At 33.1% G+C, this 17,936-nt stretch overlaps 1 protein-coding gene across 3 annotated transcripts in view; it reads left to right on the forward strand.

Annotated features, from left to right (window-relative positions):
- The window catches only part of LOC132696714 (neurexin 1), a 157,579-nt gene that overhangs the window by 126,784 nt on the left and 12,859 nt on the right, over window positions 1-17,936 (forward strand). For all 3 annotated transcript variants that reach the window (XM_060661705.1, XM_060661713.1, XM_060661721.1), the window contains 4 exons: window positions 1,154-1,345; window positions 3,870-4,155; window positions 13,904-14,211; window positions 16,696-16,815. In XM_060661705.1, the coding sequence (XP_060517688.1) occupies window positions 1,154-1,345; window positions 3,870-4,155; window positions 13,904-14,211; window positions 16,696-16,815 (906 nt within the window). The remainder of the gene's footprint in view (window positions 1-1,153; window positions 1,346-3,869; window positions 4,156-13,903; window positions 14,212-16,695; window positions 16,816-17,936) is intronic.

Genomic DNA, 17,936 nt, shown 5'->3' on the forward strand with positions numbered 1-17,936 from the left:
GTTCCAACTTTGAGCACTGAATCATAATTTTAGCTACTTAATCATGCCCAAAATCTTTTTTTTACCTGAAAACGGAAAAGTCAAATCAGAAATATTTTATTTTAGGAAAAAGTAATACAGACATGGCTGGCGTCTTTTTAAAAAATATTTCCTGTCAAAAGTTCAATGAAATATTTAGAGGGGTTTGAAAATTATACTATCCTACGTCCATACTCTCTTTCGTCCTTAACCTGCCGCATGACAACGGGTTTGTTTCCTCGACAATCTACGAAATAAAAGCGTTTTAAGGCCCGGCAAATGTCCGAGTCCGTAGAGTTATTACCTTCGAAATGACACATTAAGTAGAATCGATTATAACCTTCCAGACCTTTTTATTTTTTAATGGAGACATAAAATGTTTTAAATTCTGCAGCAGATTTTATTCGGTCCCAAGCTGCTGCTTTTTTTTTATTTGATTTGGAAAACGATATTTAGGCGAGACTTATTAGTGTCTCAATTTAATGTTGATTTAATGACATTAAACAATTAACAGCACTTTTTTTAAGGTAAAGTATAGTACCCACAGCTTTTTCCTAAATGTTGTAGAGTATCAAAAATTATCACAAAGACTATTTCTCGCATCAAAAAGAAATACAAAGAAAAAAAACTAAAGACCATTCAAATTCTTATCAAATCTTTCAAACATTTGATTTTGACATTAATTGTTCCTGGATAAGCAACTAAATTTTATTTTTATATCATTTTTTTCAAAGCAAATTGGGTACAAAAAAGACAAAGTACCTAATTGTTTTCCATATTTTAAACATTCAATGCCAGCTTTATTTGCAGACGACTTAAAAGTAAGAAAAAAAATCCGTTCCACTGAAGACTTTGGTAACTACAGACCAGTAGTTCTTATTTATAAGTAGTGGTTAGTTTTATCTTTGTTTCCATGTAAATCTATATTCTAATTAGCTGAAATTGTCAGTCGAATTTATCATGTCAAGAAAAATATTCTGCGTCCGTATTCTGTATATGTTCTGAATCAATTTGAATAAATTTTGCACCCTTATCGTTTAAGGTACATGGGATCACGTTCTTCGCCGATTCTACCTCATAGTTACAATATTTTCCAATTCCACGAAGAATTTTAATTTTTTTAAATAATTTTCAGCGGAAATTCAAGGAAAGTACACGACTCTCCAATGGAGAACCATCCACATAGGCGGATTGTATCACGCAGAGGAGGAAATAAGCATGACGACTACAGTTCCGAATTTTATAGGCGAAATTCAGCAGTTTTATTTCAACAACATTCCTTACATCGAATTGGCCAGAGCCTTGAGCACGGAGCAGTCCATTTCAGGTATTATTTTCGATTGATCCACAAGGAATCGGGTATGCCAGTATATCAACGCGAAGTCTCATTTTAAACATTTTAAAATATTTTCTTTATATTATCATTTCAACAAAAAAAAATATTTATATAAGTGATGTATTCTCAGTTCTTTATTTCGCAATCTTAAACGTGAACTTTAATTTTTACATTGGTAGTGTTACGTTTACTTAACCTACCATCACAACATTTTTCGAATAAACTCTCATTCAGCTTTGAAACTTCTTTGAGGATTGAATTATGGAAAAGGAAAGTGCGTTAATTTTTTGGTTAATTACTGAGCTCGCAATTTTAATTTTAATTTTTACTTTTTTTGTTACTAGTACTATTACCAGTCCTAACAACATAAACAATTCGTTCTTGGCGAAAGAATCAGGGACCATCGGGTAGTCCGCTAAAGGGAGATTATTAAATTGCGCCTTTATAAATCATTGGGTTATGAGTGAGAGTGTAAAAAAACCGGATGAAAAAAAAAAGAGAACGATTGGAACTTTTTAAAATATTCACGCCATTCCATACAAAAAAATTAATGAAATTACAGAGTAAATGAATTTTTGTTTTTAGGAAGAATGTTCAGGAGTGTAACTCGTATTTTAAAATGCAATTAAAAAGTTTTCATGTACAAGGTGGTCCAGATTTGGCTTTAAGGATTTGCAGTTTAGTTAGCCCAAAACTAATAGGCATGTTACGATTTTCGAGAGAAGTCGAAAACTAAAAGCCGCATCATGATCAAAGCGTTTCTGAGCTGCAGGGTGATTCTTAAAAATATGCGTTTCTAAAAACCCTTTATACCTTTTTTATTTGCAAAGATAGAGATTTTTATTATAAAATTTTTTTGAAGATTTTTTTAAAGGGCAAATCTACCTGTTTGACGGATTTAATCTTAAATCCTTTAGTTCGCTAAACTTAACAAAAAGTAATATTTCTTTAAATGGAATACCCCAATTTAAAAAAAAAAGTTTTATAATAAAACGACTATGGAGAGAAACACTGGAATTCCAGTCAGCAATGCCGTGCAGGTGCTTAAAAAACACAAGTTTAGGCCCTATCCACCCCGACGGGTACATCAATTACGGCAACGAGAATTTGCTCCAAGATTGCACTTTGCAGGTGGTATCTAAATAAATGCCAAGAAGACCCTGATTTTGCCAGGAAAGTTATTAAATTCTAGAAGGGCAGGTAATTTCGTTTATCGACAATTTGCCACTTCAACGAAATAACGAGCTATACTATCAACATGACGGTGCACCTCCTCACAAATAGTGTGTTTGCCGAAAACTGTATCGGAAATAAAGGTCCTATATATTAGCCCCCAGGTCTCCAGACCTGACCCCTTCGTATGTATCGCAGGTGGAAAGCGGCAGAAGCTCCGATCACCTGATCGCCGGCGTCAAGGGTTTGGGTTTCGGTTTTTTCGGCGGCTTCACCGGCATAAAGTGCGAGGTTGCTGTGTCCCTCATGTCATAGCCAACTTGATTTTGTAAGAAAAAAACAATAAAATTTTATCTACACATTTATGGCGCGTATAGGGCCTACTATGGTAAATATCAAAAATTGCAAATATCTTTGTATGGCACATCGTTCGACAGGAAATTTTATTAGAAAACTGATTTTTCAAAAAAATTGGGAGTATCTCATTTGAAGAAATATTGCTTTGTGTGATACCTTGGGAACTAAACGATCTAAGAAAAAACGGGTAAAATAGAGAAATCTCCTTTTAGAAAAAACTAAAAAAAATGTTTTTTGACTTCTCTCGAAAATGTAACTTGACGAATACGCCATTTTTGCCACCTGTGCTTGTCTATCATGGCAATTGTTTTTATCTGATCATAGCTACGTAGATAGATACCGTAAAACTGCATAGGTCAGAGTTAAGCACAGCCTACTATGGTAATTATAAAAAATTGCAGATATCTTTTTAACTACTTAATAAAAATTGGTGTATGGCACGTCGTTTGACAGGAAATTTTATTAGAAAACTTTTTTTTTAATGGGGTATTCCGCTTAAGAAAATGTAAGTTTGTGTTACCTCTAGTAAACTAAAGGCTTTAAGCCAAAATCGGTGAAACAAGTAGATTTGCCCTTAAAAAATGTTTTAAATAGAAATCTCTATCTTTGCGAATTAAAAAGTTATAGATGGTTTTTAGGAACGCACATTTTTAAGAATCACCCTCTAGCTCAGAGATGCTTTGACATATCATCATGCTTTTTTTGTTTTTGACTTCTATCGAAAATCGAGCCCTTTACATGCATATTAGTTTTGCGCTAACCATGCTGCGAATGCTTAAAGCCAGAGGCCCCTCGAAGTTGGACCACCTTGTACATTGAAAAATATGTGCAATATTCATTGCGAACAAAAAAGGAAACTTGCAATAAACATTGGGGTTATTAATTTGATGCATATCTAAAATATCTTTTTTCGAAAAAACATTAAAAAAGAATAGAGTTTACGAGTGAGAGAGAACCCCGGCCGGTAATGCGATCGCCTTTTCAGGGTTTCCGAAGATACGAGTGGCGGGAAAATTTGTAAAACACGCGACCGACAACCTCCACCGACCCGTGACATTTCGCTCCAAGCACACGTTCATCGGTCTTCCGATGCTACGAGCGTATTCGAGCATTCACATCGACTTCATGTTTAAAACTCGGGAGGCCAACGGACTCATCATGTTCAATGGCGGCAAGAAGGAGGATTTCCTCGCTGTCGAGATGCTCGACGGCCACATCAACTATATCGTTAATGTGGGAGACGGCACTGTAACGTTACGGGATACCGTCAGGTGAGTTTTATATGTAAGGTGAAGTATTCAGGTCAAAATAGACATTTCGAATAATGAAAATTGAGACGGAGCCGTATTTTGGGGCATTGACAGTAAAAATAAGTTGTTTTTGGTTCTTGTTGGAAACGGAACCAGCAATTTACGTTTTATAAATAAAAACAACGTTTGAAACAGCACTTGCGCAGCTATTTGGTTCTTTAATTTGTTTTACAGAACAATTGTTTAAGCATTTTATTATAAAACACAGTTTTGTATTATAAAACAATTTTATTGAGAAGAGTTCTGGAGCAAAGTGTTATTTTATTATTATGACAATTATACAATATTTATTAAGCTAGAATAAAGCAGTTTTATAAAAGTCGTTTTATTATCTTTTTATTTTTGTTTTGACGTACACTATAAAAGTAAGTTTTTATTGTTTATAGTTCTTAAGATAATAAATGGATAATCAAAGAAAACAGTAAGTAAAAGATTCTGGGTTCTTCCGTTTGGAAGACTGGGCTTTTGAGTCGATGCCATAACCATATACCCATAATTTGTCACCTTTTTAAACATATCAGTATCATCTATGACGTCGTTTAACACCTATCCTTCGACGGTCTTTTTGTTTAAAAGTAACTTCGAAAAAAAAGTCATGGCACGAGTCAATACCACGTCTTTAGCCATCAGTGATTCGACGGTATTTCAACATCATTTGTTTCACTTCTTCGACTCTTTTATCGTCAGTTATTGATGTGCTGAATTTTTTACACAAAGTTTTACGAAAATTCTTTATTCAATTGTTTTGGACAGATCGCAGAGTACACAAAACGCGTTTAACGCTTCCGTCTCACAAACAAAAGTAAACATGCAAACTGGCTGAAAAATATATCGAATATAGGTAGCCCGACCAATTAAAAAAGTCACCTTACTTTTTGAACACATCTAGTATAGCAATTTTTTTTAATTTTAGGAGGAAAGTTCAAAAATTTCAATCTATATTTTTCTCTAATTCTACTCTAATGGAACATTTTATAAAAAAAAAAAAACATTCTAAACCATATATTTTTCCACAAAAATGGTCTTTATATTATTTTTGCAAGGAGTCAGCGTTCCTAAGATATCGCGATTCCAAAAGTTGAAGGAGTTCTGCATCCTTCAAGCATCGTGACTTCATGAAATTTGTCACACCGTTAGCGTCCATTTAACTAAATCTTTAGCCATTCTTATTGATTGTGGTAGCGCATTTTCCAGTAAGTTGTGTTATCAGATCTGTGTATCTTGTTAGTGACTTCTTTTTCCTTACAACATACCCTTCAGCCTTGGTTTACCATCCCGTCTGACTATGTGACCAAAAAAACCGACAATGTTTTGTGTATCTTAGTCGTTTTAAGGATCGTTTGTGGCTTGATAATACCAGCTTCTTCTTTTTCTTTGTGACCTTCGTTATAGCTTTGTTAGCTATTGCGGATCTTGTTATGATCTCCTAAATTCATCCACGCTGATTCGTGACGAAGGAGCCAAGATGTACGAGTTTACCATACAGCAATGTAGTGTCATCAGCGTCCATCTCATTTCTCTAAGGCATACATCATGATCCATTCACCACAAATATTGAAGACCATAGCACATAGTATGCTTCCTTGTCTAACAATACAATGCTCGGTGAGCTTATCTTTTACTCTAACCTCCCCTCTTGCCTTCGTACAAGTCTTATATTTCGCCTAAGACCCATAGCGTACACAGCGTGTGTAGTCAGAATAGCAGATATGTGATGATATGTTGCATACTTTTTCTCTGATCTGTCTAAGATTAAAGATTTGCTCAATGATGTCTCTTCCTTTAAAAAAGCCTGCCTGTTGTCTTTGTGGTAGGTGCCTATATCCACTTGGTCCAGTCCTTTGGCCGGGCTCCATTCACCCCATGTTGTGATCATCTGTGTGGGTTTATCTTTATGAGTACTGCTTTTACTTCTACTTCTTGTTCCATGTTTTCAAGTTCTGTTTGGTTTTTCTTAACTGTGTTTTCTTCCATCGGCAATAGGGGTGTTAAATTTATTTTTTAACCGTTACTTGACTTGCTTGAATTTCCCGTTTCTGTGTGTGTTCAATTTCGTTACATATTTCATTCAAATACGTGTGTGGTTTAACTCATGATAATATTTTTATGTCTAATTTTACTGGATTGAAAGAATTTTTTTCCTGTGAATTGTCCGTGGAGAAAATGGCGGGGCTTTACGTGTGACTTCGACAAACGGAACGTCCGAGTAAACAAGGACATAAATAATAGAGTAGCCTTGAGTTGTCTATTTGCTTGTCTGCGTGTTATTTTATCCGATCAATGTTTTAGGGAAGTATTTTTTTCTAGAGTATAAAGTGTGTATCTCTAAATGTAGGAACGGTGTGCATCTGGTCAATGTTGATATTTCAGAGAAGACTTGCTGCAAGAATCTTTGTAATCCATACACTTTAATACTGATAATAATAACAATAGACAAAATAAAAAACCTATTGCTCTAGACGGGAACGGCTAAGAACACACGCACACATCAGTTACCTAGCTGACTTCTAAACTGACAACCATAATTACATCATTTATAAAAGATTGAACTGAGGTCGATTTTACTTGATGGAAATCCATTTACCACAATAAATATGAACCAAAAGTTCAGATTTTCACGAAATTATATATTTTTACATGACAATTGTTTCAACAACACCGTGTCTTTATCATATGTTCACATTTGATAAGGACACCGTGTTGTCGAAACAATTGTCATATAAAAATATATAATTTTGTGAAAATCTGAACTTTTAGTTCTTATTTATTTTGATTTATAAAAGAAACTAACAACATGAAATTTACATATACATTTCTATAGTCAATATTTCTAATAAATGCGCACTGATTCATATTAACAAGCATCAAGTAATGACTCATTGACCGCATACGCGAACATTCTTTAGCTCACTAACTTATTGCATTAAGAAGTAAAAGGCTACTATAAAAAATACACCCTTTTCTCTTTTTCACAACCATTTGACTTGATGGTGTAGTTCTCTCTCTCTGAGGTCTTTAAAGGTGACGCAACTCAAAAAAACGAATTTCCAAGGAAACTTAAAAAACGGATTTTCAATAAATATTTTTCAAAAAATTTAAATAGGCATAAGTTTTTGCTTCGACATAAATAACTAAGACTAATTATCTGGAGCTTTCATTCAGAGTCTGAAAATTAACATTTTTTGTTTGTGTCACTTTTAACAAAAAAAATGGCCTAAATAAAATATCAATCGTGACCTTTTTGGGGATTTTTTTGTGAAAAAAAATTGTTAAATTAAAAAGATTACCCCGATTAAAGTTGTCCTAAAATTAAATTAAATAAAATAATTTAAAAACCTAACAAAAATTTGGAAATTGGAATTTAGTGGTGGAAAAGCCAAATTCTTATAAGTTTTTTAAGTTAATTTCTTAGAATAGATTATTAATTACATAAAGAGTATAAAGTACTATAAACACAAACAGAGGTACAAACAGAACGCAAATATCAACCGTTTAAAACATTTTATTTAACCTTAAAAATATAAATATTTGAACTGTTTAAAAAAAAACATTAAGAACTTTTTAAACTGAAAAAATAAAAATATATGTAATTATTTTAAGATATTTCTATAAAAACCATTATAATAAGATTTTCAGATTATGTTTTTTCCCGATAACTCTTATAATTATTTTTTTTTTGTTTTCCGATAATGGTAAATTTTCTGTATAAACCCGAACTACCTGAATATCTAAAGTTAGTTCCATATTACCCTGGGACCTAGAATTTTTCATTTTTAGCATGTCTACTACAGCCTTTAACGTATTATCTTCAAAGAACGTTTTATAAAAAAATGAATTCGGTTGACTTTTTTCCACTTTTATCATCATAATGTCATGCCATTTTAGTTTCTTTTTTTCAATATCTGTTGCAAAATCGCTGTCAATTTGTTCTTGCGGTTGCTTATGAACCCGTTATGGACGTCCATTTTTTCTTTTTGTTATCTGCAACAGTTATCTTCGCTTTTATTATTATATTATTATTATTATATTATTATTAATTAATTATATTATATATATAGTTAATTATATTATATATATAATTAAGAACACAGCTGCCAATTGCCATGGCATCCCGCTTTCCTTCCTTTTTATTCCAGGAAAAACAGCAGACATTTTTGCCATGTAGGTCGTGTATGGTAACATTATAGCAATTCATTTTGTTGGATCAGCATCGGAGTCACCTACATCACTTTCATTTTTGCGAATTAACCCGACAAAAGCTCTGCTAGCGTTTTCTAGAAGGTTAAGGAAGAAAACAAATATTATTCCCTTTCACTGCTATTCTGGCATAGAATTAAAGCTTGAGATTTGGGGTTCTAGAAAAGGTATCTTATTAGCATCAGCAAGCGTCAAATGCTTTTGATTAGGACCGGATTTAATAGTTTCCTACCTCAGACATTTGATCAGATGGTGGTAAATTGATCTTTGTTAATTATGTTAATACGGCTTGAGTACTGCATGGCTTTTATCTGCTCGAACACAAACTTTTGGTTTTTATTCAAATAGTTAAAATTTTGACCTAAAAAATGATTCTGTAAATTTTTGCCCTGGCATGTATAATTTGTAATTTGGAATAATAAACTTTATTATTATTATTGACTATACAAACAGTCAAAAAATATTTGAATTTAAACTTGTGTAAAAAAAAAACAAAATTTAAAAAAAGCTTTAAAATCCTCATTTGGGGAATACATGGCCGCTCGTAGCGCAGTGAGGTTCAATGTCTCTGCAGTTTTGTTGGTATTTTTTCCCCAACCATTGTCTAAATCTCTTCCTACTTTTTACAAAACTTCTGGATTTTTCCTGCGTCGGTTTTTGCTGAGTCTTCTCTTTCTCTTTTTATGTTTATACACGTCATGTTGTATATAATTTTTTGGTTTTCATTTCATACATCGTCATCGTGAATCTAATTTTATTCGACTCAACAGGAATGGACAAAACTTTATCTAATAGTGTTGTATATAATCTACACCGACATAGTTTTTTATTGTTATTCTATTCATCATATTATTGATTATGACGATAAAACAGATTTCCATGATTCGTTTTGAGCAAACGTTTTTAAATATCATAGCTTTCAGTGTATGCTGCGTGTTCAATTTAGAAAAAATTTGCAAAATTGCAAATATCGACTAACTAAATTCTATTTGTCGGACGGACTTGTGAATTAGGAGCCGGTACAACTATTTTTACGACATGTAAAATGACGTGGAAGATTTAAATACAATTGACCCGTTGACACTGTCAATAATTTTACTAATTACAAATTCAAAATATAGAAATCAGAACTCAATGTATTTTTTTCCTTGATTGATTGATTGACATCGGTGGCAATCTTGAATCCCAAAAAACCTCTATTAAGGTCAACTTAGTCTTAGTCTTAGTCAGAAAACTGTCTTATTTCTATTTGACGTGGTCTTATAACGACTTTTTATACGAAAAGTAAGTCGAATCGCTAGCGGCCTATTGTGGCGGTAGACTTTCCCGGAAAGGTAAATCTCTGTCGCCTGGAAAGGAGAATTTCGTTAATTCGAAAGTTTTCCGAAGTTTAATGGGAATAGGCGCAAGTTGACGGGACAAAAAGAATTCCAATTAAGTAGGGACCCTTTGTAAGATGCCGAAAAAGATCGGCGATTTTATATTACTATTTTGAAAAGCTCATTTAATTGAAGTTTTTACATATTTTTACGTTTATTATCCAGGACGCTAGAAAAGCGAGGAAGTGTAGTTCCTTGAGCTCAAGAAATTGTATGCAATTGGTTAGAAGATGAATCTGAGTTTCTTCTTCTTGTAAACGCAGACTGTGCTGTAGTCGCCAATGAAACAGAGGTGGTTTCTTAATTAATAAGTATAAAAAATAAATAAAAAAATAAATTCAATAAATCATATTTCGCCGGTCTTGTCGCTGTTTTTGGCCAGTCAGTCTTGAAGCGGTAACAGCTTAGACAACGGATCGACTATCGGTGGAAATGTAAAAAAGTTGCCATTTACATCAATTTTCTCTCTCGAGAACATCTGCCTTTCAATTGCAAACTTCAGAAATACTCTACTTAAAAATTTAAAACAAATGCAGATTAGAGTGATCGTAATAAAGTATGCATTTAGTAATCTTTTTGCTAGTATATTCCGGATGAAAAAATGCAGTTTTTCCATGCAGTTTATTTTTAGTTTACCTTCCTCTTTAATATTACTACCCTAGAGTCTTCTGTTAGATTTTTATTATTTTAAACGGTGAAATGCAGAGTAAGAAATGCTTTTTTAAACGAAACCTAACCCTAACATTTAAATAAAAGCAGATATAACATTTCCCCACCACTTTATTTTAGCAGATATTGCAAAATGGTTCAAACTAGAAAAAAATAAAATTTGCTTGTGATTATGACCATAATACCTTTTGTAAAAATCACATTTTCTTGTTTTCCGCATAATGTGTGCCCTCTAGCGGCCATTCTAGGAATTGGAAAACAATTTTGAGCAATTTCGCGTTGTCATTGTCAATGCCGGAAAGATGTCAACAGAATTTTCTTATCCCATTGCGTTTCAGAGCTACTGGGTATCTCCGTCATTATATAAGCTATCGAAAGAATATCCATCGATATTTTGTTATGTAAAATTAAATGGAGTAGCTAGATTTATCACGTTTTTTAATTTTGGAATGATGAAATAAATGATATGATGAAGGATAAATTTTACAAATATATTGTGTAGGTATCTAGAACAAAGACAACCGAATAAGATGTATTAAAAAAGCACAATTTGAAACATTATAAACTTCAGTTAGTTCATAATTTGTATCCCGAGAACCAACAACAAAAAGAATTTTGTAGTAATGAAGTAAAACTAATTATATAAAATTATGGTATAATGTAGTTATTAAATAAAATATCTAATGAAAATAATAGTCATTTATTTCCAATAGGGAACTTGAATAAAATTTTAATTTTGAGAAATATTGCTTATAAACTTAAGTTTATACTATTAAAAGGGTAACAGTTTAGAAGAAAAGTAATTTCGTAGTTGTATGCATATGGGCAATTAAAAATTGCAAAATTTAAATCCTCTTTGAAACGCGCTGTCATTGGCTGTGACCGGTTGTGACGTCAATTCGCTCGTTAAGCTACGCGCCAGCCGGACTGTATCAAAGAGCCATTAGAGAACTTCAACGCGTTCGTTCGTCTTGGTGGTTTTATTTTAATTTTAGTCTTAATCCGGTCTCTTACTTTGGCTATCTTGTGTTTAGTATCAAAAAGAAAGTTTTGAAAATGACCTAAACCGATTTTTTAGAAGGTGAATTTGATAATTTGCCTTTAGTGGATATGTTTTTCTTTTGATGAAGTTCTCGGTGTTAAAGCTGGTTTTTAAAGTTTAAATAGTATATCAATAAAATGTAACTTATTCAGCAAAAACAACAAAAATTACTTTTTCTAAAGTAGTGGAAACCTAAATACTGATTTTAAAGTATATTGGCATTGTTAACTTGTAGCGTTCTTTATTTTATATAGATCAGGGAGGCATTCCGCTGGAGACTGCAATAGGATGGGTGCAAGTTCGAAGAATTAGAAAATGTTTTAAAAATTGTATTTCCTGAAAAAAACTTATCTGAACGTAAATCTAAATTTACAGCTAAAGAAATAGCTCAAATTGGCGTGTATTATAATGAATGTAGTATTGCCATAATTTTCTTGTTTTGCTTAATTCGTTAAGTAATGTAAAGGTTTGCACATTGTCTAATTTAGTTTCAATGGCATTTCGCAGCTGTTCGATTCTATGATGCTGATTTTTATAAATTTGATTTTAAAGCTGGACAGATAAAAACTTATGAAGTATGGATAAATCGGGAGACTAATTTAAGAATTATGTGTTGCAGCTCCGTTCTGTTGGCTTTCTTCGTATATACAAAATTTAATATTATTTCCAAAAATAAAACACTTGATATTGCATGGCTAAGTTTAAAGTGACACCTGAACATAATTTTAACAGAAAACGACGAACCTTATTTACAGTTAGACGAATTAAACGTTTGTCTGACGTTTTACGGTTTGCACTCAAACACCATGGCTCGATTTTTGATATTGTTTTTGTGTTGTTTTCATTATTATCATGTTAAGCACACTAAGCACAAATACCAAGTGGCTTAGATTAAATACAAATAAACCTTTCCAAAAATAAAGGTAAATAATATAATTCTCGGCTTAAAAGCTACAGCCGAAACTCTATATAACGAAATTTAAGGGACTGCTTTTTTTATAAAGAGTTAGGCACTTGAAAAATAACAATACGCATATGTGTTCTGTAATATATAATTATTTTATATATATATATATATATATATATATATATATATATATATATATATATATATATATATATATATATATATATATATATATATATATATATATATATATTTTACTACTACTACTACTATTACTTAGGAACATTTTATGTAAATATTTAAGAACTACATTTAATATTTCAAATAATCGGTCATTTTCTTTTGAATTTTTTTAGTATGCCAATACGCGTATCGTACTTTCGCTTGTATTTTCACCATTTCTTCGAGAGGGGCATCTTCCCCATGATATATAAAAAATTTCTCCAGCAGATTAACCGAATATAGGGGTTGTTGAATGGTTGGTGGTGGTCCCAGATCAACTTCTGCTGTTGTAGGAAAATCCCTGTCATTATAAAATCTTGTTGTTTGAGACTGCTTTATCCACTCGCTTAGTGGCTGGTCATTTTCCAAGTCCTGTTCGCATTCTGTCTACGTAATAAGTTCTGCATGACGATAGGAGTGTTGGATTGTTTCTGTTTTCCAAGCTTTACTAATAAAATTGACCGCATCTAGCATATTAATGGAACATTTGTCTTCGGACTCGATCGTTTACATTAAAATGTTTTCCTTTATCGACTCTTAAGACTTTTTATTACGCCCTGGTCCGTCGGCTGTAATAGCCTTGTTGTGGCTGGAAGAAATTCCAATTCGATATTCCGTAGATTTGGAATATGGGGATGTGCAGGGCAGTTATCTATGAGAAGTAATATTTTCCTCTCCTTTAATTCTGCATCCCATTTCCGTATCTCCTCTTCAAAAATTTTGCGATGTCATCCATGCAGACTTGTTTGCCTTGTAAGTGACCGGCAAATACCTGATTTTCTTAAAACATCGTGGGCTAGTGGATTTTCCAATCACGACTAAATTTCTTTTTTCTCTCCCACTCATGTTGGCAGCTGATAACACTGTTATACGTTCCCTTAGAAAGTTTTCCGCCCACACACTTTTCACTTTGAGACTTAAGAGTTCTATCTGGCGTATTTTTTAAAAAATACCAGTTTCGTTAGCATTAAAAATATCGTCAGCAGGGTGTGCTTTTCTACTAGTTCTGCCAATCGTTAGTGACGTTTCTGTCGACATCACGGGCTTCGCCACTTATCTGTCCATAATTTATACCATGTCTCTGTTTGAACTTCTCCAACTATCCTTCCGAAGCCTTGAAATCGATAATGCCAGGCTGTTCGGCAAACTTTCTGTCCGGATGCGCCGCCATCTTGGAAATATTTTAACCGCCGGGTAACAATAGTTTAATTCGAAGTTTTAAAATTTTTGGTTTTCATACGAATGGTGTGCCCAGACATTGATATAAACTTATCCGAGGTTCTTATTTTGCAGAAATCACCTAAACGACAACAGATGGCACACCGTCGGGATTCGCAGACCATCAGCTAGGCAACACACGCTCATGGTCGATGACGACATAGTGGTCGCGACAAATTACGGCAGCGGAAATTTGGAACTAGACGGCATTCTGTATTTGGGCGGGGTCTATAAGGATTTGTACCCCCAATTACCGCAAGACGACGTTAAATCGAAACACGGCTTCGAGGGTTGCATAGCCGGCCTGGATCTCAACGGGGAATCTCCTAATATCGTTGAAGACGCGGTCGTTCACAGTTCTCTGGTAACCGCTGGATGCGAAAGTAAGGCTTTAATTATTTGTTTTGTCTTTGTTTCGAGCTATCGCAAGCTCCGCCGAGATTATTGTCTTGCCCGACTATTATTATGAACCGATAGATCTCTGAAATCCCGGAAAATTTAAATTTCGGGACGGCTCAGGTTTTCCATATCATAATTATTCGACGGCTTTCACGAAAATATAAAATTTAAGTTGAAATATTTTTTAGCCGAGAGAACGTCATGTTGGAATGTACTGGGTTATTTTTAATATTGCTCCGCCCCGAGAAAAACTTTTAAAATTGTTTGCTGTATATCGCGAAAACTTTTCGCATCGCAAAATGCCAAACAATAGCAAGTTTTTTTTATTTTTAAAAGGAATACCCCGTAAATATTCTGTTACGACGAAATATCTTTTCTTTCTGAGTTTAAATGTTTGACTCACGAAACAGATGTTCATCGAGTTGGCCTGGCTTTTCGCACATTCAAATTTTCGGTTAGGAAAATTGGTAAGTGAGAGTAAAAAATGCTTCAAGTAACTCGCTTTTTAATAATTCTAAAAATTATGAAAAAAAAATAATATCAATAACAACAAACGAGAATAAAATCGATAATAACGAAAGCACAGGTATTAAAAATTAAACTTTTTGACAGACTGATTTTATATAATTTTGCTATGCTTATTTCAAATATTCTGTGCTTTTATTTGTATCACACATTTCTAAAATAATTTATTTTTTTATTCAGTGGCATTCTAGTTTAAAAAAATGTGAAAAAAAACTTTACTCAGAATTTTTTCAGTGAAATCTTGGTCTTTTCGTCAGATATCTGCCTTGGCATCGCCGTCCCATTTTCTTAATATAATGGTGGAAATAGTTCAAGTGTGAAAACAGGAAATGCACTTCCTAACTCATATTACAACCTTATATTGCAATACTTTCGTAATTTTCGTCCTTAGAGTTCTTATCAAGAAACTTATCAATTACTCCTTTAAATGAAACCCAGGCGTTTTCCCGACAAAATACCTTCTTTTATCTTGGCATCAGATAAGGCTGGAAATTCTCTCACAAATCAATACGTTACACTGAACTCAATCAAAATCTGTTTGGTCAATCAAAGATTTTAACTTAAATAATTCATAGACTGCTTATTCAAATATCCGTCAATCAATATCAGAAGAAAAAGATATTTCGTCAAAACAGAAAACATTTTATTCAAAAATAAAAAAACTTGCTACTGTTCCTGTACAAGTCTAAAAGAAAATATTGCAGAAATTATACAAATTTTGTAGTAATTTTTTTTTCGGTGACTTCCGTTAACCCTTGTAGGTACCCTAGTACAGCGTGTCCCATTTGTTGTGGCTTAGTTAGCATGTTGCGGATTTCGTGACCTTGTTTTTGAACTTGTTATTTTTTTATGAAAGGTGCAAGCAGAAAAAAATATGCACGTTCGTTCAAAGTAAGACAATTTATTTAAATTTATTTAAGTTTAAGAAGATTATATATATATATATATATATATATTTTTTGATAACAACAAATCTAATAAAATGTTTAAAACACCATAAAGAAATGAATGTACTTCATAAATCAAAATTCGTGATTTTCGGAAGAAAATGAACTTCAGCACTGAATCCGACCTAAAAAAAATTCTATACAGTCCAATTTTCACGTTTTCTATAAGATTGCGCATAACCGACGTCCAAAGGTTGGCTAAAAATGCATCATTTTCAAAATCACCCTGCATCAAAGGTTAAGGTTAAGAAAAACACTGCTATCTATATTAATGAGGGAGATACGCCGTGAAACTATTAAAAATGTCCACACTGTATAGTTTGGCGGCTAGGGTTTTATTACCCTTGCCCTACAAACTTTGTTGTTGTATTCACGATCCCAACTGCGGCCACAAACGTGTAATTTTGTATTTTTTTTATAAAAAAGCTTTTGATGGATTTTTATCAGGAATCACCTAAAACCTAGCTATACAGGGAAAATTCCAATTACTTCTTCTAACCGATAGTAATTGGAAGCACGCACGCTCATGTTTACTGACAGCAATTAAAATAAACAAAAACTCGAATTTTGATAACGGATCCAAAAACACCTGAAACATTATAAAATCCTTAATAACTAGAAAATAGTAAAGCAGGTAATTATCAGAAAAAATTTAATGCCATCTTCCACTCGTTTATGGGTTTATTAACGATCATAACAATCCATTATGTCGGAAAAGAGATGGGTTCAAAATGAAAGCCATTGATTAAATCCACTGTTGCTTAAGACTGCAATTATTTCTTAAAAATGACTTGTTTCTAGCAGTTTAAGAATAAAATAACCTTAAAAAGTAAAATTTGTCAAACTTTTCTAATGTCTAATTACTTTTTTTTTTAATGGTGGAAAAGCAAAAATTTACAATATTTTTATATTCTTTCCTTTTTCTCGTAAAATTATTAGTTGGATTACATTTTTTTATCAATTTAGAAAACACGCTCTATATAATTTTTTTCCTAGGTCAATCGGCAAAATGTAGTCACAATGTGTGTGCGAACGCCGGCATTTGCGTCCAACAGTGGAACGCCTACACGTGTGATTGCGACCTGACGTCATTCACAGGACCCACTTGTTCCGATGGTATGTCACTTTTTAGGTTGAAATCAAATAGAATAGATTTTTTTAAAATACATTAGCACAACAACAGTACCATAAGAGCTGATCCTAGAAAAAAGCACTCAGATATTCTTCTATGTTGAAAATGTTGAAAATTTAAACACTTAATTTTGACTGGAAGAAAAATTGAAATTGGTGCTCAAAACGATAAATCTTAATTTTAATTTTTGAAAGAAACTTCCACAGGCTACTGTAATACTTTTTCCAAAACTTCCGGATTCCTCCTGCGTCGGTTTTTTCTGAGTCGAACTTGCTGACGTTTCGCCAATCATCCTGTTGCCTTCTTCAGAGCTTGACTGAAACTGGCTCTCATTTTACTCTGTACCTGCTTATATATTGTTTGAGGGGGTGGAGCTAAATGAGGGGCGTAAACGCCGTCTTGTATGACTGATTCCCATATTGGTGACAGGTAGATCCTGAGTCGCGGTTAAGATTGTTAGGTCGTTTATCGATTTCTATAGACTCTCGGATTTTTAATTGATAGAATTATTGATTACATACAAGAATTTTTTTCTGTATTTTGCAACAGCTGATGAATTTCTTTGTCTTAGTCGTTAGACTCTTTCGTGTTCTTTGAGCCTAGTTGATATGGAATGCTGTAAACTCCTGGCATCTCAAATGGAATTTTTTCTTTGGCGGCCCGAAGAGAGATTTTTGGACAATTAGTAAATTTGGTTTTGACATTATACTTCTTTAGAACACTTGATATGTGGTCAGTGATATTTTGAATGTAAGGAAGGACCACAGTCGCAAGGGTAGGATGGCTTTCGGCCTCATTGCTATTGGAAGGTTGTGGTGAAGCCTATTTTTTGATCGAACGCTTAATACCTTTAATGTGGAAATTGTTAGAGACAAGAGTAAGAAGGTAAGGTTTTTTAATTCTGAGTTCAGTAAGGTATCGGTCTCTGTATGTAGAATTTCTATTGATAAGAATATCTAAGAATGGAAGGTTATTGTTAGTTTGCAACTCAATGGTAAAACGTATGTTAAGGTGTATAGAGTTAAACGTCAACCATGAGGCCAAATAACAAAAGTATCATCGACGTAGCGTGTCCATAATTTTGGTCTTAGATGAAAGATATCGA

Source organism: Cylas formicarius, unplaced genomic scaffold (genome assembly GCF_029955315.1).
Source record: "Cylas formicarius isolate icCylForm1 unplaced genomic scaffold, icCylForm1.1 PGA_scaffold_10__41_contigs__length_53128322, whole genome shotgun sequence".
NCBI classification, from domain to species: Eukaryota; Metazoa; Arthropoda; class Insecta; order Coleoptera; family Brentidae; genus Cylas; species Cylas formicarius.